The 20,533-nt window shown below is 34.4% G+C and overlaps 1 protein-coding gene across 2 annotated transcripts in view; it reads right to left on the reverse strand.

Annotated features, from left to right (window-relative positions):
• The window catches only part of LOC134235644 (nonsense-mediated mRNA decay factor SMG5-like), a 38,616-nt gene extending 19,157 nt beyond the window's left edge, over nt 1–19,459 (reverse strand). The window contains exons 1-20 of one of the 2 annotated variants that reach the window (XM_062717782.1): nt 19,245–19,459; nt 18,063–18,161; nt 17,425–17,548; nt 17,006–17,162; nt 16,517–16,627; nt 16,153–16,242; nt 15,977–16,055; nt 15,518–15,643; nt 15,151–15,222; nt 13,364–13,554; nt 10,360–10,497; nt 9,614–9,762; nt 9,006–9,105; nt 5,282–5,695; nt 4,740–4,847; nt 3,778–3,847; nt 2,908–3,037; nt 2,698–2,773; nt 2,362–2,540; nt 1,326–1,481 (exon numbers count right to left, since the gene is read on the reverse strand). In XM_062717782.1, the coding sequence (XP_062573766.1) occupies nt 1,326–1,481; nt 2,362–2,540; nt 2,698–2,773; nt 2,908–3,037; nt 3,778–3,847; nt 4,740–4,847; nt 5,282–5,695; nt 9,006–9,105; nt 9,614–9,762; nt 10,360–10,497; nt 13,364–13,554; nt 15,151–15,222; nt 15,518–15,643; nt 15,977–16,055; nt 16,153–16,242; nt 16,517–16,627; nt 17,006–17,162; nt 17,425–17,548; nt 18,063–18,161; nt 19,245–19,312 (2,637 nt within the window). In that variant the 5' untranslated portion in view covers nt 19,313–19,459. Of the gene's footprint in view, nt 1–1,325; nt 1,482–2,361; nt 2,541–2,697; nt 2,774–2,907; nt 3,038–3,777; nt 3,848–4,739; nt 4,848–5,281; nt 5,696–9,005; nt 9,106–9,613; nt 9,763–10,359; nt 10,498–13,363; nt 13,555–15,150; nt 15,223–15,517; nt 15,644–15,976; nt 16,056–16,152; nt 16,243–16,516; nt 16,628–16,996; nt 17,163–17,424; nt 17,549–18,062; nt 18,162–19,244 lie in introns of both variants that reach the window. The other variant, XM_062717781.1, reaches the window with a different exon arrangement.
• Nucleotides 19,460–20,533: the final 1,074 nt, after the last annotated feature.

A 20,533-nucleotide genomic window follows, 5' to 3' on the forward strand; every position in this document is an offset into this window, starting at 1 on the left:
GGCCCCCTACCTTTTGTTTTCCACAAGTCTCTCGCTAAAACCTGTAATGCATTTATACCTGTTCTGCAACTGACATTGATAATGTCTGCCAAGTTCAGGAAATGTATTTTTAGTACACTTGTGGTCAATAAACTCATTTTCCCAATCTATTTTTCCTCAATTATACGGTCAACACTGGGCAGTCTTTGGTTTGTGGTCAACCTACATTGTAGAGATGAAAACATTTTTGGCAAAATTTTAGCAAACAAACTAGAAAAACCAAACACAACCTAAACTTTAAGTTGATCCTGATCTCATATAACGAGGATGCAGAATGTATATATATATAATCAATTGTTTGGTTTAATGTTCCTAGCATGTCTCCAAAAATCTGAAATATCCTTGAAGTTGAATTTGGAAACATCTGAGAATTTGACCCCCTCTGCCGTGATTTCCTTGTCATTCCCCACACCTGTGTAGGAAACACTTGGGGACAATCTTGCTATCTCCCTGCTGAAGTGAATGTACTTTGATTCCTGCCCTGTTGACGACTAATATTGACACTGTCAACCAACAAATACAGCATTCCTGTGACAGCAACACCGTGTTACAAACAATCGGAGCTCTCGCCCTCTCAGTAAACCTGGACCCGATAACGTCCCCCAGAAATAAACCCCCGTTAGGTATAAATATCACAGCAACTCAAACACTATCGTATGCCCCATGCTCTCCACTTGACCGAGAATGAATTAGCAGAAATGCATGTGATGCTTCTGAGTCACACATTAAATACGTGCTGTGTCAAATGCAAATATTTAATCATAAGTTGTCTACATATTAACATATTATATCAATGTTCGATTTGTTTTATAAAAATAAGTAATCGTGAGGATACTTTTTCATGATGGAATGTAAACTACATGTATCATCATCAATAACATTTCTTTAAAAGCAATTTTAGGTGATGATATCATCAATAAATTAGCATAATAAACACATAGAAATTACAGCATTCGTGTGATTGCTGATAATGTAGCCAATAGAAATTCAGATCAGCAAAACTAAAGAAAAATTCAATGTGGGAGTAAGCAAATTAAACTTAGAACTTAAAATTGCTTTGGGTCATCTCAAAAGATCACAAAGCAATTCAACCAGTAATTTTGTAATGAAAGAGAGAACACATTGCTTAATGCATCTACAATAAATTTTAAATGCTTCAATCATTTCCCCAAATGACCAGCATGAGGAAGTTCTTTGGCAATCCAAATCACAAAAATTGAAATGAACATTTCAAGGGGATTGTATTAATGAATGCACAAAAACATCAGAATACACAGAAAGCCTACCTCTCGCTCCATAGCCTCTTTTTCATTTTCCTCTGTGTTTCCTGTATGAGATGGACCAATAAATAAACTCTGTTCTTCATCATAAGTGAAGGTCAAATTCTCCAAAGAAGATAGGTAGTACCCAAAGTGCCTCAAGCTTCCCGTCCTCAAGAAACACTACAAGAGCAATAACTCTTACAGACCTTTATGTCAACAAACCAAGTATATTTGGTAGAGTTGTCTTTCTTTATCAGAGAACTTTTCCATGGCGTTCCATATTTCACTTCATTTTCCAAAAATTAATTTTTGATTTTTTTACCATTACACACTTTTTACTAAAAACACCAAGCAAAGAACTATATGCGATATATTGTATATCTTTGCCCCCACGAAAGTCAAATTTTGAAAAATTCTTAAAATGTGCTGAATTCTATAAATTGTATGATAATTATAAATTAACAAAACATATATTATAGTTTCAAAGTAGTTTATTGACAATTTTTGTTTTTATGACGTCACAAACTAGTCCGATTTTTTTTTTAAATTTTTTAGAAAGATGGACAAAATTTCAACAAATTTAGCTTTAAAATTTATAGAGCGCAAGTTTGCTCAGGAACAATATTTACATATTTCATTGATATTATCATTCTATACATTATATCAAAATATTGAGCCTGATCAGACCTGAGCTCGGTGACTTTTACTCAAAATACCAACGTAATATATACTTTTTTCTGTAGAAATCATGGAAATATTAAATTTACGTCATTTTTGTGACGTCATTTCAAATATATGATGTCAATGTTTATGAAAATATTCAGTGCTTTGAAGTCAACATATATCCCCATGTTTAAGAACATAATTAAATATTTCTCTGTCAAAGTTTGATTTGGGGGGCAAATATTGGTTATTACCGAATAAAGTTCTTTGTTAGAGATATATCTGCCTTCAATGATATACAAAGGAAAAAAAAATTCCATGTTCAAAATTTCTCTTCAATTTCTACAATTTTTTTATAGTCCCCATATATTTCTTTAATAAAAATGTTGACTCCTACCTCTTGTACTTCAGTGAGTTGGCCCCTCCTCTTTGTTGTGAACTCTACCCCCATATGGGCCTCAGTAAGTGGGGGGAACTGCCACAGACAGATATCTTCTGTCAGGGGGAAAACCTGCCTCCAGTGTGGCTGACCAGTGGTGTTCAGCACCGTCTTCAGCTGGTCAACCCAGCACTGGTCTACAATAGACAGAAAATCATTAATTGTACTAGTAATTTTTTTTCAAATTTGTCTTCTCGGAGAAGCCACATCTGGAATTCAAATTATTTGAATTTTTAAAGAAAAAACAAATCATTACTGAGATGACAGCTGAGATAAAATGGTGCCAGAACTTACCGTGTCCTGCAATGACAGATTCTTTAGGTAGAATGTTTAACAACACTGACAGTCTATGCCATAGAGACTGAGAGCTCTGAAAATAATTAGATCATATTATTTCAAAAACATTTTATCCTAGACTCTAATTCATTACCTTATTCAATCTAAATGTCTCATCAGAGAGAGTCTTTTAAACAACAAACACCTGCTACATATTGCATGTGATACCTGAGCACAGGTGAGGATAACATCTTTATTGCACTTCATCCAATCACAGACCACTTTGACGACAGGAAGGAGGCCCTCTGTTTGGAGGACGTCAATCAAATTCTCCAGATGTTTGTGTTCTAACTCAGCCCTGAAAATATTCAAAGATTTAGCTGAATTAAATACATGTATATCAATAACACAAAAATCATCTCAGGAAAAGAACAAGAGGGACTACCAGTCCTTTTAGGTACAAAAAACAGTATAACTCTGTTATAAAGAACTCACTGATAAGGAAACACCTCATGTAAAGGGAATCCTTCATGAATTCCCAAGGAGTCTTTTACAATGTACTTCATACAGATTTAATGCCAGTTACAAGAAAGCAGAATTTGATTTCTTTGTAATTCATTATAACAGAGTTTCACTGTATCCCAATGTTTAAAAAGTTTACTGGTTGACATCCAAGTTTTATAACTATTAGTCTATTACATCACATGTACAATTAATATTTTCAAGTAAGAGGCATATGAGTCACATGTTATATTTTTTCATTCATTCCACTGAATTTGGCTTTATAGACATACGGTAATTGACCTGGATATTGCACCATTTCTGAGCCAGACTGGACAATTTCTACTATGAATACAAATCCTAGGGGGACTGCTAGTGGCATCATAGAACATAAATGATGAAATATGAACATCCAAACCAAATCTTTCCCAATGCAAAGCATGGAAACCAAAAACAAACATAGAGGAGGGACAAGTCTTACTCTGCATTCCCCTCAACTTCGCTGGTGGTGGCAATGACATACAAAGTTAGACTCGGAACAAAGGTATCAGCTATAAGGTCTGAAAAGGTCTCCCTGAGACATCAGCAGTAACTTACTTGTCTGTGGAGTCTGATAAACTGCCCTGATCTTCTGCCTCCGTATTAGAGTCATCACAACCTGACATTTCTACAACAACAGATTATATAATACAATAAAGATAACTCAAGTTATATATTAAGTATTTTGGAAAAATTCATGCTATTTTTAATTTGTCAACACCAGAGGAAAACTCTACAGTAAAATGTGACTATAACAGACCTCAAAAAGTTAAATTTATTTTCATAATTTACAGATTTTCCCCTCTATGTGAATTCATTACTCCATTACATAGCTATTTTACGTTTTTCCTGCTATATAAATATATATTCTTTATAACGCCAAATTCGCATACCGCCATTCGCCACCTTGTTTTCAAAACAAACGTCCATTTTTAAGTGTCAATTATCTCGATATACCGCCACACTGACAGGTGCATGTGGTCAGTGAAGCGCGGCTAATTGGTTGACGCTATCCCTGTTATAATGATAAATTTATTATATAGCTTATAATAGCTAAATATAGCAAGATCAATTGTATTAAACATATAATAAAGAATTAAATAACAATAATTTTAACGCGCAAGAAAAACTGTTTTTAATAATTTTGTTTCAGTTAATAAAGAAGTGGTGGCTTCGAAAACCACAGTGTGGTGATCTGGAAAAGCGGTCATTAATTAAAATTAACAAATTATTAACAAAAACAAGGAAAATGATGGGTATATAATAAAGATGCCTCTCTTTAAACCTTGTAAAGTTTGCTGTTACAAAAATACATTATACGGTGCATATACCTGTGTGTGAACCTTTCAGAACACAAACAATGCATGTGTCATAAACAATGAATTGGTCAAAAAATCGGTGCATGTGCCTATACCTGTATCTGTGGTACACTGTACCAGAACACATTATCGGTGCATGTGTCTATACCTGTATCTGTGGTACACTGTACCAGAACACATTATCGGTACATGTGTCTATACCTGTATCTGTGGGACCAGCACTGACTTCTGTGTCCGTCTCTATCACAAAGTTGGCCAGTTTGTTGGTGATTTCTGCCACATGTTTGGCCTCAGAAGATGCAGCAAAACCTGGAAAACAGATTTTCTGATGTTACACTAAATCATAACTGACATAAATTATAAGATATGGATCATACCAATTTTTATGTGGAAACAATTCTGTAAACTTACAACACCAGTACAGCACCTACCTAGCGGTACAGAGGGCACCTTTCTCTTGCACCTACAACCCTAGTTAGACACCTACCTAAAGGTTAAAGAACCTCCTATCTCTATCTTGCACCTACTCACAACACCAGTTACAGCTAGATATCTAACTGAAGGTTTCAGGACCTAATTGCCCTATCTTGCACCTACAACACCAGTACAACACCCACCTGAAGGTATTGGGATCCCCTTTCTCCCCTATTCCATCTCCTCACAACACCAGTTAGACCTCATACCTAGAGGCATCATAACCTTCTTCCTCTATCTTACACCTACAACACCAATTAGACACCTACCTGGAGGTACCGGGACCTCTTTTCTCCCTTGTACCACCTCCTCACAGTTTGCCAGCTCTGCCTCATCCTTCTCAGTACGACTGTTCTGAGCCTCCAGTCTGTAGTTCTGTCCCAGTAAAGTCATTGACGATGACAGCAGCTCGGAGGACAAATGAGCCAGTGAGTCAGAATCTGCCGACCAAATGTTTTTCTGTGAGCTCACCAGATCCAGGCTGTTTGAGTTTACATTTGTGGCGCTGGAGTCGGGGGTTGGTTTAGCACTACTGGACGGTGATTTGGAGGCAAATCCTGGCTCTAGTTCCTGACTCTCCATGAGATCATCGGATATTTCCGAGTCGGAGTCGTTGGTGAAAAATCCGACAAACTCCTCCTCAGACTCATCTGATAGAAACTGGTCAGAAAGATCTTCACCACCTTAAAAGAAAAGATGCAATTCATTATGCTGCAAAAACTTTGCAATAAGAGAGTCTGTATAGAAATATAGAAGTTATCAAAATACAAGAATTTTGAATTCCAAAAATATCAAAAGCATAATGTCTCTATAAAATTCTACCTAGCTCTAATCCTTTAATAATATTTATTATACAGTATAATTTGTCCAAACCGGCTACTGCCGGTTCCATAAAATTTGCACCGGAGTGCAGGAAAAATGCAGGAAAATATTACTTTTGAAAATTTAGTAACTGTTGTTTATTTACAAGTACTTCAAACACATATAAAATATAATTAAATGATGAAATCAATCAACATATTGATCATCTAGAAATTATTGAATAGTCTCACATGACTTACTGTATTTTCTTGTTTGTTCACGAAGTTTGAAAGTCGGGTGAAATGTTACCGAAATCAAAATCTACAGGCACGCATGATATAGGCCTACTATATATCAAGCGGACCGGATTTCGCTTGTCAGAGAGTTCATTCAATGTATAGACAGTAATGCACAATTATTTACGATGTGCTAATTATTGGATTGAACTTTTAATTTTTATGTAAAAAAAAATTACGTCTTCCCCCACAGTGTTATGGCGCCATTTTGAAATGCGTTCGATTTTCGATCCCGATTATTATTTTGATTTGTAAATCGCGTACATATATATTTTTATGTTTATGTTATAATGTGGTAAAAGGAGTTAAAACAAAGTTAATTTTTTTAAATTGTAATTTAATCCTATAATATTTTTTCAAGCGGTCTGTGTCACCGCCGCATTTCACTGATTTCGTCTCATGGCACTAATGCTAGTGTAAACACGGATTATCACATCCACCACGAAAGGTGTTAATTGCTTTGAAGTAACTCAGGTAATTATGTGTGGCCGGATTAGAGGGAATGATTACCGTTAATTATGAGCAGTTGGGACCAGTATGGCCGTTCGGAATACAGAATAGACAGTATCCAGACTACACTGAATTTATTCTAATGAATTTGTTAAAGAAGTGCATGGGACTAAAATTTATACACGGAAAGGAGTAATCAGAGTCCGGATTGGACAAATTTTACTGTACCTCTATTGATAATTCTCGAATTTGATTGGCTGGTAAGAAAACTTTAAAACACAATAATGACTCCAAATGGTACTGTTTACAGCAATAAGGACCTAGTAATCATTGCACGTGGGACATAATGACCCAGTCATTGTAATTAATGACCGCTAAATAATGATCTCTTAATCAAAAATTCCTTTTTGCGTGAATTAAATGCATAAAATAATAATTATTCGAGAAAACAACATGTTTTTAAATTGTGTATGGTCTGTTTTACATTACCATACAGAATATGGCAAAATTTTATCGTTAACTTAAACGGTTTACTCATTTCAAAATGTAGTTTCAATTCAGTTCTGGAATGTAGAAGCGGCTCTGTAAAGAGTTGAATTCTGTGTTAGATTTTGACTGGGTAGAGAAAAAGTAATCGTTAGTTATAACAATGTATGTCGCTATCAACCAAATATAATTTTAATCAGTAAATCATGATGCAAAAACTTACAGTTAACGTTACACGACTTGCAGACGTCTATGTAAACAACTTCACTATACGAGTGTAGCGAATCCCAATCCCGATCAAAGAAAGAATTGATAACGGTTAGCAGGGATGGGGTAATTGAATAAAGTAATTGTAATTTAGTGTAATTAATTATATTTTTCAAAGTAATTGGAAGTAATTTGTAATCCTTTATTACAAGTAATTGAATGTATTTAAATACATTTCAAAAAAGGTCATGTATTTTCAATTACTTTTCAATTACATTTCAATTACTTTTTTTCAAAATGAAAGTTTATATTTAAAAAGGTGTCTTATACTGATATTTTATACTGGTGGGTTTATATTACTTATTCCCATGTTTTTTAAATCTTAGTTCTCCCTATACCCCCTTGTTAATAACAATGGTTGTTTAGATACTGTATAATCCCTATTTACCGCCCCGGGCGCTTAGAAAATTGCAAAAGGGGGGCGATTATTTTAGCATTCTATTTTTAATATTTAATGTCATATTTTAGCTTAAAAAAATCTTTGAAAAACTTTTAATTGAAGATAATCCATCAAAATTAAGCTAAATGAAATTTTCCTTTAGAAATTGGATTGAATTAAATGCATAAATTTAGATTTTTGATATGATTGTAGATGATTTCAAACAACGTTTTTGAAAATTAAAAAAAGACCTAAGGGGGCGCTTATAGGGGCAGGGGCGGTAAATAGGGATTATACGGTAGTTTATTTGTTTTACAGCAATTAGACACACTACATCCCCTTTTTGATTTAGCTGTATTCTATTCATTTTAAGATAGAAAATAATGAATGGAATTGTGATAGATATTATTTATTTCCTTCAAAAATATGGATTTGAGAAAGTAACAAAAAAGATCTTGCCATACACCATACTGGTGTAGCATGGGCTTGTGTTTGTTCAACAATTAATTGTCTCATAATGTTTAATTTGTTTATACAGTGTGTCACACTCATTACAAGGCAAAGGTCTAAATGTATGTCGCTATCATACCCAAAATATAATTTTAATGAAAATCACGATTGCTATAAAAAAATCTTATTTAAAAAAATCTTTATTTTTTTTTATAAAAATAAAACTCGAAGTAATTGAAATGTATTTAATTACATATGTCAAAGTAATTGAAAGTAATTAATTACATTTGAAAAAATCAATGTATTTGTAATTGCAAGTAATTGACAAAATTATCAATGTATTTGAAAGTAATTAATTACATTTCAAAGTAATTGACCCCAAGTCTGACGGTTAGAGATTCATACTTTTCAATATATATCGGTATAATAAAACAATTGATTACCCCTTTTGAGGTCAACATGGTGAAATAAGGACCCGAGAACTGGCCCACGAGGTGACCTGACCTGACCGAGGCCGCGTAGCGGCCGAGGTCAGGGCAGGTCATCAAGTGGGCCAGGTCTCGGGTCCTTATTTCACCATGTTGACCTCAAAAGGGGTAATAAATTGTATAATATATAGATAGCAAATTTAGTGTTCAATTTTCATGGTAATTTTTTCTTATTTCCTAGTTTTCATATTTTTGAATATGTTTATGTTTAAGTTTTTTTCTGAATTATTTGAAATCTAAAGTTTTGTTCTTTTTCAGGGTATGAATGTTCCTATTGTTCAGAGACACAGAGGTAGACAGAGGATGGAGACTTTACCAATAAACCTGTACTTCTGGTCATATACCAGGTCATCAAATGTTTAAGCTGACTTCCTACCTTCACTGAGGTCCGATACGTCAGACATATCGGAACTGTCACTTCCCCCTCCTCTTCGCCTCTGGCGTCTCCTCTTCACATTTTTTAATTTGCTGCTTTTCTACAATAATATACATATTGTACAATATAAATGTCAAAACCAGTGAGTTCAGAGAAAATCTGTCTACCACTTTCAGGGTTTTAGTTGTTGGGGTCAATGATTAATGCATATTATAACCATCTTGTCTGTTCTGATTTGGCCATCCAACATGCCAAAAGATGCTTTATAGTTTAAAGATATGTTCCTCTGCAATAGGCAAACTAAATATTTTTGAAAAGTTGATCAAACTTCAAGATAAAAAATCACAGTAGATTCAGAGAGTCCTTGTGACAGTTTTAAATTACAACTTTTGAAACTTCTTCAAGGTCACTAAGTCAAAAATCTTAAAATATTCTGATAGGGCTTGTAACAGGTAATGTACATGTGAAAAATGACAACATTTTTCTCATTCAAGTTATCACAAAAGTAAAAGTTTTTGTAAGAGTCTGACAGAAAAGAAATGGACACAATTTCACACATAATTAATAGTAACAAATACTGTCAGTAGTGCTCCAGGTATCTGACTGACCTTGATGTTACCTCCCTTGTTTTCCTCCCTGCCTTTGCTGTCTTGATCACCCTCTTTCACCTGGCGGTGTATGGTGTGATGTTGAGAGGGGTCAACATTTGGTCCATTGGTAGTCTTCTCATTCTCAATATCTGACAAGTCACCCTCACCTATTTAAATGAAACAACATCATCTTTTATCAAATTAAAGCAAATCACCCTATATGACATCATATTTTAAGTACAGATTCAAATAAATGCTTTACACAGAAACATATCAAATACCAAGTCTTAAGAAAACTTAAAATCAATCCAATTAAAGCTGAACACTTCTCATAAATAGGCACCATCAGACGGGTATATAAACCCTTCGATTTCGCTACACCCGATTACACACTTGAAACTCATGGCCGACATGTAGTACCAGTATTCCTTTTGTGGTCTTAGATTTTTTGCGTTTATTCCTTGTTTTTATATGCATTTTCTGTTTGTAAATAATGTATTGACTTATATTTTTATGATACTTTTCTCCTGTTTTGGAAAAAAAGCATAAAATTTGATAATTTCATCGCGACCGAGTAGCACGGCAGTTTGAGATGTACGTCTACACTCCTCTGACCTCTAAACCGAAATACATTCAATGGTTAAGAGATCTGCTCCTTATATAGGGGTTTTAGGGGATAGCTTCAATGAACAGGAAATGAAATATGGCGGATTATGCCTTTTACGAGTAGTGTTCAGCTTTAAGTGTCTTCCTACAGATTTTACCTGTGGCCTCGTGATGAAGCAGTTTGTTGGGGTTTTCCTTCTCGTACAGAGCATTGTGGAGACGTATCACGATATGGTTAAGAATGTGGGAGAACAAAGCTAACAGGAAGGCCGTGGCTGCTGTCACTTGTTTGGATCCTGTCAAAATTTATAAAATTTTATTTCCATTTAAAATTTTTATCATACATTAAAAATATTCTGTTTTTTTGTTAAAGTTTTGAGAAGCTTACAGTTAATAAAATCAAAAGCCTGAAAGGGTTCAATAGCGTCGAACAAGAAAAACAATTTCAAAAGATCTGAAGATAGGTCAAGATAGTGACTCTAGTAACATAATAATAAAATAAAAAGTAGTTTTAACACAAATACAGTTGAGGGCCTTATGTCCTGGTCCGAATGAAGCAGGGTTTGAATTGACCAGACATCGTCAGAAATGTTCACGCTCAATATCAAACTATTTTATAATTTCTTTTCAGTCAATCGAAGACATGTGAAGGGTTACATAAATTTATATATTATTCTTTCTTATTGCCATTGTCAGAGCATTGTTCTACAGTATAGTGATTGCATTTAAACCATGACTCTAATGTTACAAGTACGATCGAGTTACGATAGGGCGCGGTAAACAAATAGAGGAAATGGATGAATAACAGTATATAATAATGGTCAATATCATCGGTTGTTCGGATAAAATTGGACTGAAGATTGTAAAAGTAAAGCTAAGATTAAGAAATTCAATCTTTATAGTCTTGAAGTATTTGTGTCTATTATGTAATTATTTTACCATCTTGAAGTTTGTTTGGATTACAGTAAGGCTACCTAAAATTGAAATTCTGGTTCTCAGGCCCGCGCGCATCCATTGTGAGGTAGCCGCATTGCTAATTTTATTGTATTTTTGATAAAATAAAAAGTTGGTATTGCAGAGACCAATCCGGAAAAAAAGTTCCATCCTCATTTTTTCGTAGTTTAGTATTCAAATATCACTTCCAGTAGCCATTTTCAAAGAGATTTTGGCTACTTCATTTGAAAATACATTCAAAGACATTGTCTACGATGTTCACACGCTGATAAGCAATGGATAAAGCAAACCTTTTGATCAGACATGGAAGGTATATCTGTGATTAAAAAAATTATCTTTATTTTAAAGAAAATTCGAAAATTAAAATTAAAAAAATACCTCCCTCATCTACTTTGCCAATAAAATGATAAATGATATGCCTCCCTCCCGCATCTGTTTTGGAGAAAATTGGCCTAAGAACCAGAGAATTAAATTTAGATAGCCTAATTGATCCCAAAAATGTCATTCATGTCATTCGACGCACCCTCTCTGTAGAAATTCATCCGCAACAACCATAACGTTTTTCTTGCGTAAAAATTAAACACAATATCGTTGTTTTGTAGTAGAATTAATTGAAGATACAATTTGACGTAATTCTATATTCAAGCTATTATTCATTGTGAGCGTTTTCAAAGAAATTGGTCTACAGCTGTTGCTATTTTCTATTGCGGACGCATATGCATCCACTGACACATTCGGTCGCGTAAATCTGACCTTGAGCTTTGCTCGACGCCATGAAAATTCTTTTTACTTAATCACAAGTACTGTAGATCATTTATTTTTTGTGACACCTTATTTTCGTGAGAAAGTCATTGATTCTTTATAAGCGAGACATAATTTTCACGAATTGCTAATATTTCTCTACATAATCTTAAGGAATACTATTATACGCGAGAATGAAATTTTCACGAGCTCACTGCCTCGCGTAATTACGCGAAAATAAAGTTCTCGCGAATAAATAGTGATTTACAGTATGTAGAGAGGATAAGCTGAAAGAGGAAAACAAATAAGATCTCTCACCAAAATACTTTGATTACAGATTTCAAAACATTATGTAAGGCCAAAATAAAATTATAGTTTGTTTGGAATTGCCGCCCGCCTCATTGAAATACCCCCCGCTCAAAAAATTTTATTGGCAAAATATTGGAAATATTTTTTTTACCGTCTTATGTTCGACATGGCTTTTTACAAGTTAGTTCGTTCTTCGAAATAGCTTTTTAAAGTCGGGTTTGAGCTCACATACATTTAACAACACCGGTCATTAAAACGCTTTCTTCATAGTATTTATGATATAGGGAATATAGTTGGCGATTTGACAAAATGAAAGCTGCCAAAATGTCAGACCAAGTTGGCTCAGTGGATTTGAAAACATTCAAGCGTTGAAGACCAGAACATTTATGCATCTTCATAAAAATAAAAGGTGAATAAAAAATTAAATGGAATGATACACCGATACCTGGAAAGAGCTATTGTAATAGATTGCCCTTTGAACTTGATAGGATAAGTCCGTCATGTTGAAATTAAAAATGAAAATGTTCAGTTCGACACAGTTACAAAAACACACATGGGTCAGAAATGTTTATTCCCAAATACAAAAGGAAAAATGTTGTCTGTCAGTATGACAAGTCTTTGAAACCTAATGTTAAAACTGATTCATGGCAAACACTCTAGAACATACCAAGCACACCCTCCCATTTTTCCACAAAACATCCTAACTATTCTTAAGAAATTTTGTGAAGGGCTAAATTTCAAAGAGAAAGCTATGAAATACACTAATAAAATTGTTTTAAAAAGATTTGTAAAGAAATTGTTTTAAAAAGATTTTTAAAATAAAGAAAAAAGTTTGACGCTGAAATTTGACTTTTAATAGATAAGCAAATCGAACATCGAAGAAAGATTGATACTTGAGTACCATTGTGCGTATATTTTAGACAAAAATGATATTAACCAAATAAAAGAAAGAGGGAAATTAACGAAAATCACCACTGTTCATTGCGATTTTTAATTTCTATTAATAAGCTTTAATTTGTAAAAAACTAAAAATAAAATAACTTCCCTCCCTCCCTCCTGGGTGTGAAAACCCCCAGGCGGCAATTCCAAACAAACATTTTTTTAAGGATGGCCTAAAACAAAAATTTGACTAATTAAAGAAAATAAATAACAAAATACCTCTTATCTGCAGTAGCTGGATGGTAGACATACAAATCACAACAAGTTTAAACACCAGATCATCATCCAGATACTGTAGATTCTCATCTCTGTATTCCTCCTCAGCATACACCACGGGCTCATAAAACATACACAGGTTAAAGCTCTGTAGGGCTGACTGGCAAGATTCCTGGAGTTCTGCTGCATCAATGCTGAAACACACCAAAATAAACTGGATATGACTTACATCAATACTGAAATATATCAACAGGAAGCATATCAGCTATATAAAACTGTACAGCATTGACATCACTGAAATACATCAACAGGAAGCATATCAGCTGTATAAAACTTTATTTTCTATGTAGCTTGTAACACGAGCTTTGATTTGTTACAAAGTCAGGTGCAAATTTCCTTGCATCCGACTTGAGCCAGGGGTAAATAATGTGACACACAATGCATAGTTTTTCTATGAGAAAAACCAAATAACATGACATCACAATGCATTGTAGTATATACGTGGGGCTATCAGAAAGTTTGTGGACTAACGCCATAAAATTAAAACCGCTTTAGGTACATAAATGAATTTTAAAATACCTATTTATCATAATCTTTTCTATCTATAGAATAAATCACAAATCATAAATTTTATTTTTTAATGAATTAGTAATGTTTTTGTAAGCAATGGTATGTCCATGCGGCGCAACCTCGAAAACGAAGTTTTTTTCTACCTAACTGTAACTAAGAAAACTATTTTGATATGAACATTCGACATCCAAAAATCCTGTTAATTCAGGTATGTGTTAGGACACCAATTGTTCCATAAAATATTAAATTTTTACCTAATACTGGAAGTTCTATGAAATTTTATTGTAAATTTTACATGGAGTATACAAACAAATATTGCCTCAAAAATGACGTCAAAAGAGGGAGGGGTTTCCTTTTCCAACATTCTTTAAAGTTTTGCCCCTGGAAAAACTAGTATACACGTACTGGCTACGGAGAAATAATATGCATCCGGATTACTTGTTCTTAAATGCCAAAAAAAATTCAGAGAGAAAAGGAATGCACAGGTAATGTCTGTTCATGGCATTGTCATATAAACAAGACGGATTGAATTACTTACTCAGCTGAGAATCTCATCAAAATAAGTGTACCAGGTAGAGGAAGCAGATATTGAAAAATTATGACGTTGTCAGACGTCATGAAACTAAACGGCGATGGGTGACCATATAATGTCCATTTTATTTTATGATAATTTGGGAAATAATGAATGTATCAAGCTAAAATTTTTAACATTTCTTTATTTTTTGTTGTTTATGTTCCTTATAAATTTTGTAAGCTCAGACAACACAGTACTAATTTTATAGCCTCAGTCCATGAACTTTTTGATAACCCCTCATAGTTAATCTTATCCAATGATTACCGGTAAAATACAGTACATAGGAAATAAATTGTCATCCATGTCCAACCAAGGGTGTACAGGGATTTACCCCCGGTTGTATTCCATACACCCTTCAGCCTCAGGGTGTATGTAATAAAACCCCATGGTAAATCCCTGTACACCCTTGATTGAACCTGGATAACTAATAGTACAGCATCAATACAGAAACACATCAACAATGAGCATAACAGTGATAAAACTTCACGGCAACAATACTAAGACATACAACAATGAAAATATCAGCTGTTGAACTGTACAGCAACAGACCTAAACATACCAACAATGGGTATATCAGCTGTACCAGTACTGAAAAACCAAACAAAGTTTTCCATAGTAATTTCTTTCATAAATTTATGTGTATTACCTTTTATTTGTATCAAAGAAAACATCCAATAGATGAATGAAGTGGATGAGGAAAAATTTCACATCATATTGCCTGAAAAAAGAAAGATAATTCATTACATGTACAGAGACATCTTTTTGTGTAGCTGTTTAACTTGGTATGTAGCTGTTTACTTTTGTGTGTAGCTGTTTACTTAAGTGTGTAGCTGTTTACCAGCTTTACCTTTGTTTTTAGCTGGGTTTTTTTTGTATGTAGCTGTTACTTTTGTGTGTAGCTGTTTACTTTTGTGTGTAGCTGTTTACTTATGTGTGTAGCTGTTTACCAGCTTTACCTTTGTTTTTAGCTGGGTTTTTTTTGTATGTAGCTGTTACTTTTGTAGGTAATTTACCTTTGAAGCTCAGGTGGAAGACTCTGGTTGCTGTTTTGCTGTAGTTCTCTGAATCTCTTTCTGTTCTTCTCAAACAACCTATCCAGATTCCCCTCTGCTCCATCAAATGCCTTCTCGCAAACCATACTAGTAAAACATACAGTTCACCTGCTTTATCATGACATATGTTATGCTTACCAAACACAGGTCAGATTTGAAATTTTACAAGCCCCTGAATATAAAGCCACATACTAGTTCTTTTATGTACCCCCTTTTTAGTTTAAAAGGAATGGCAACCAATATTTATCATAGTTCATTTTAAATTGACTATTGAATTTTTTTTGTGCAAAACATTCTATTCAATGCAAGGCACATTTCAAATTTGAAGATAGTTATCCAAAATTTATGTAAAGCAAAAGAAAAGTTTAGTGGTTGACAAAGATGACCATGGTACTTATACTCACAGTCTCTTATACCTACCATCGTATGTAATGATATGCAGCCTCACATTGGAAATAACGGGAACCTTTCAATGTGCCCAACTGGTTATGTGGCATCCCTGTTAAAAAATGTGGTAATCACTGTACATTGAATTCTGATAGTTGTTTCAATTACAAGTATACAAACATCAATAATGATAAATTTTGATGCATTACCATTGTCTGGGAAAAGGGCTATAGCCTGATGATAGAATCGTTCAGCTGCTGCCCTACTGACACCTTTGTCAAATTCCTGCTGATAGCGAGCTACAGTATAAATCAAAAGATGAATGTTAAAACTCAAATATTTTATAATACTTTTTATCCAAAGAAAATATAATGTGACAAGTACCAAATATAATTTGATATGAGTGATATGCTATTTATTTGAAATATGTAAAATTCTTCTTCTATATGATACTGACTTCTTCAAAACACAATTTTTTTATTCTAAATTTCTCTGAAGTAATCTCAAAAATATTTATCTCAGTGTAAATTAATAGTGTCCAATATCTCATAGATTCCCCTTTGTAGACCTTACCAATATCCCCAAGACAGACCAGACACCGATGACACGCTTTGGTTGCCCAGTCCTGAACAGCGGGTGTGGCATCCCTCCTTCTCACAGTCTGACTCATCGATTTCTTTTGTCCTACATCAATATATTGTATGCCAGTTAGAGTCAATTCAAATGTAGCTAAAAGTCTAAGTATGCAACACTCAAAGACTATTCACAGATTCAAACCATAGATTTTATCTGGAACTTAACAATTCTAAATACTGTGGAATCATCATTGGGACCCGTGTTCATGACATCGTTTCCATATTGTGTCCAAATTATATCTTTTGTGTTTTATATTATCTTTCAATGTAGTGCATACTTTATGGAAAGAAATATTAGGTGGACTCAATATTCTAGGAATGAGCCTTAAACATGAATTATGAAAACAATTCAGATGAATGCATGAAGGCCTTGGAACTCATCAAACATCAAGATTTAAAAGCTTTCAAGTGTAAATACCATACAAACCAGATTTCGACTCTGGTATAAGGAAGAAATCTAAAGTTCTATTTAGCTTAAGGCCAAACTCGGACTGAAGTCTGAAGATGAGGTGGTGGTAATATCCAGTGGCTGCCGATAGGTGGGTCCGAAAGGCGGCCTCCAGAGAACTCCCAGATCGCAGGTGCTACAGGTATAATTATATTATGTCATAACACATATAATATTCTCAATATGTTAAAGAGAAAGTATTCTCATAGATTATATTGAATAAGATCTATCTAATCTGGTATCAGAAAAATTGAAAAATACATAGTGTCAATACACTTTCCTTGTAGTGAGACTAACATAAGTTTATTGATTGTGAATGGGATATTGCTTGACTTTGCACTCAGATGCAGAAAAAAAGATATTAGATGCATGGATCAGTTTGTGGATTATGAATTTACCCTTCTGTTTTTCTTGACCAGCTGAATAGGGTCATAAAAGACCTTCCTCCATAAAACTTCCTCTGCTTTCCTCCCATAATCCACTGGGTTATAGAACATCAACCTCTCACAGTATTCCTTCAACCTGAATAAGTCATCATTTTTACTGGGTTAATTAAGTATATTTTCAACATTTTTAACCTACCCTTTCTCAGTAATTTTTTTCACAGAAAGATATCAATGAATTTCTTTCACAAAAAAGTAATACAGTGTACAAAAAAAGTAGTTATTAATATAAACCCTCAGTACATTTATCCCAGAATCTAATATTTAAATACCAGATACATTTCAGACTCATATTCATTTCTTGCATATATTTAAGCTTTATTGTAATTCCTCCTGAAATTCAGGGGCCCATTTTACAAAAGAACTTATGACTTACTACGACCAAAACTTATTTTGATTATAAAATTTTGCAAAATTAATTATTCTTTTTGAAATTGTTACCATAAAAATATCATTCTGAATTCTTTTCAAAAGAATAAAACATTTTCAAATTTATGTAAAATAGAGAGTTATAAGAAGAATTAAATTTTGGTCTTAAGTGTATGTTCTTTTGTAAAACGGGCCCCCGATACATAAAACACTTGGTAGATTACTTGTTTCTGAGCCCCACAGCATCCTGTAGAAAGACGTCCCTATAGGCCTTCTTCTGCTTCAAAATCTCATCAAGCTTCTTAATAGCATCTAAAGCTACCCTGTTAAATTACAAAAATTTAGATATTAAAAATCTGGGATTTTCACAAAATTTCATTCATTACTGTACATACTCGCCTAAAAGTTGGTCTGCCTATAAGTCGATTATATTTTTTGAGCTTATACAATGTATTGTAGGGATCGAATGACCCAATAATATACCAAACTTTTTATAACTGACCTTTAAGTCACACAAAGTGTTTTAGAACAGAGATTAATTCCAGAAAAATCCTACTTTTAGGCAAGTATATAAGGTACTATGAATTTAACTTGACAGTTGCAATAAATACCATCAATCCTTTTCTAGTCAGATTGAAGTTTTTTAATAAAGAGTGAAAGCATTAATTTGCATATGAAATACAGTTCTCGCTGAAGTGAACTGGACTATATAGAACATGGATTTCTGCCAAGAGATAGTTCTGTGGTCAGAGCATGGGTCCCAGGTGTCATACCAGGTCTTTAGGGTTGTCCCTAAAACCCAGGGGCCAGGGAAGTTCCATGCCTTTAATAATGCAATCAGCTGGCTATTTGGTGTTCCTCCTGAAATCCTCATCAGGGGAGAAACCCCCTCTACTTTCTAAATGCCCCCTTCTATTTCAGTTCTTATGGACATCCCTGGTTCTTGTCATATTTTTTTTTCCTTTTCTGTAACTTTGATGCCAATCATGACACCCAGAGACTTGAGAGTGTAATTTCTTTATGGGGCCAAAGAAATCTAAAGGGATGTGACTTCTGGAGTCAAGATAATTTAAGGAGGGGGATGCAGTGGTGTAGTAGTTTTGGCTATACAGACTATGGATAATGGCCTGAAGATAGCTTAGAGCTTTGGGCACCTAACTAGTAATGCAAGGTTCTAGGTTTGATTCCTACTTCAGCCATGATAATATTCTCTTAGACTTTCCTCTTGCAGTTGTAAATAAACCATCACCAAGGTCAAGTGTAGCATGTTTAAAATATACGATTTACATAATTACAATTAAACTGTCAATACTTTGTCATCAATGAAAGTAAATTTAAAAATTTTAAACAGATCTAACAGGCAAGGAAATGTGTGCTACAAAATGCTGAATGGAAAAAACGAGGACCTGTAAACACGTTTTGCTTTGTCAACATCCGGTTTTGATTCTCCGGGTTTTTCTGTCGCCTTCTTCATCTCTTGGGCAATGCGTGGACAGAAACAACCAGAACATCTCTAGAGGTCATCTCTGTCCGTGGGAGTGTGGTAGTTCCTTCATAGTTTCATTTTAGACGGACGTTTTCTAATCGCCATGTTGTTTCTATTCTAGTAATTCCGAATGACACCGATGTAAACACTGGAGGAATTCCGAAACGATCAATATGGATATCAATGGCGGGAAAATTCAATAATCACGTATCTATAAAACTTGTCCTTTGTTCGGACTTCCTTTTTATTCTCCACAGAGATTCTAGTTAAACAAACAAAATTTGGTTTAAATACCTAACAAGTTTGGGAACCTATACGATCTGCACGGATGTAGAGGGGGATCGGGGGTCCGGACCCCCTGGAATTTGCAGAGTTACTATGTATACTTAACCAAGTAAAAAGTGACCTTGGACCCCCCCCCCCCCAAGAAAACGCAGATCCCCCTAAAAAAGTTGGATATGGTTAAGTATGAAAAGTCATAGGTATGAAGAAGATTTGCAAGTCAACGACTACCCCCCCCCCCCCTTACGAAATGTATAGGATTTTCACGTTTTTCACGAGGTAACCTTTTTTTTATTTGCTTGTCAACAAATTTCTGGGTTGGATTTATTTTCACACTAGGATGGACTCTTCCCCCCCCCCCTGGAAAAAATTCCTGGATCCGCGCCTGGAATTTATAGTGAAGTTCTAAACATTGAAAGGTATAAATTAGGCTAGACAACACTGTTCTGTGGAAAATTTTGGGCAAATCTGATCATTCCTTGATTTAAAAAATGCATCTTTTCTTCGGGGAGGGGGGGGGGGTAATATAAATGTCCCCAAAGACTTACTAGTATTTTATCTGAAATAAAACTGCAAATTTTCCGCGTTTGACTGACACACATTCCTGGCTGTACTTTCTCAACGTAAACTTTATCACACTAATCGGTAATAGTTAAGAAAAACTGAAAAGCTGCTGTACACGTAAGAAAGAAAAAAAATTAAAACTAAATATAATCCCGAAAATTCGTAGCTGAAATGTGAGTTAGAACAACCATCTCACTTGTGTTGTCAGTCTGTGTCCAGTGATGAGAACCTAACCCACGGGGAGTTGGGGGGGGGGGTGCTTAAAAAACACATAAACAGACCAAAATGTGAGAGGGATGATTATACCAAAATGTCCTTGCAAATTCTGGAACTTGCCAATGTTCGACCTTGCAACAGCAAACA

Source organism: Saccostrea cucullata, unplaced genomic scaffold, assembly GCF_032062105.1.
Source record: "Saccostrea cucullata isolate Sc308-1 unplaced genomic scaffold, CSIRO_AGI_Scuc_v1 ctg117, whole genome shotgun sequence".
NCBI classification, from domain to species: Eukaryota; Metazoa; Mollusca; class Bivalvia; order Ostreida; family Ostreidae; genus Saccostrea; species Saccostrea cuccullata.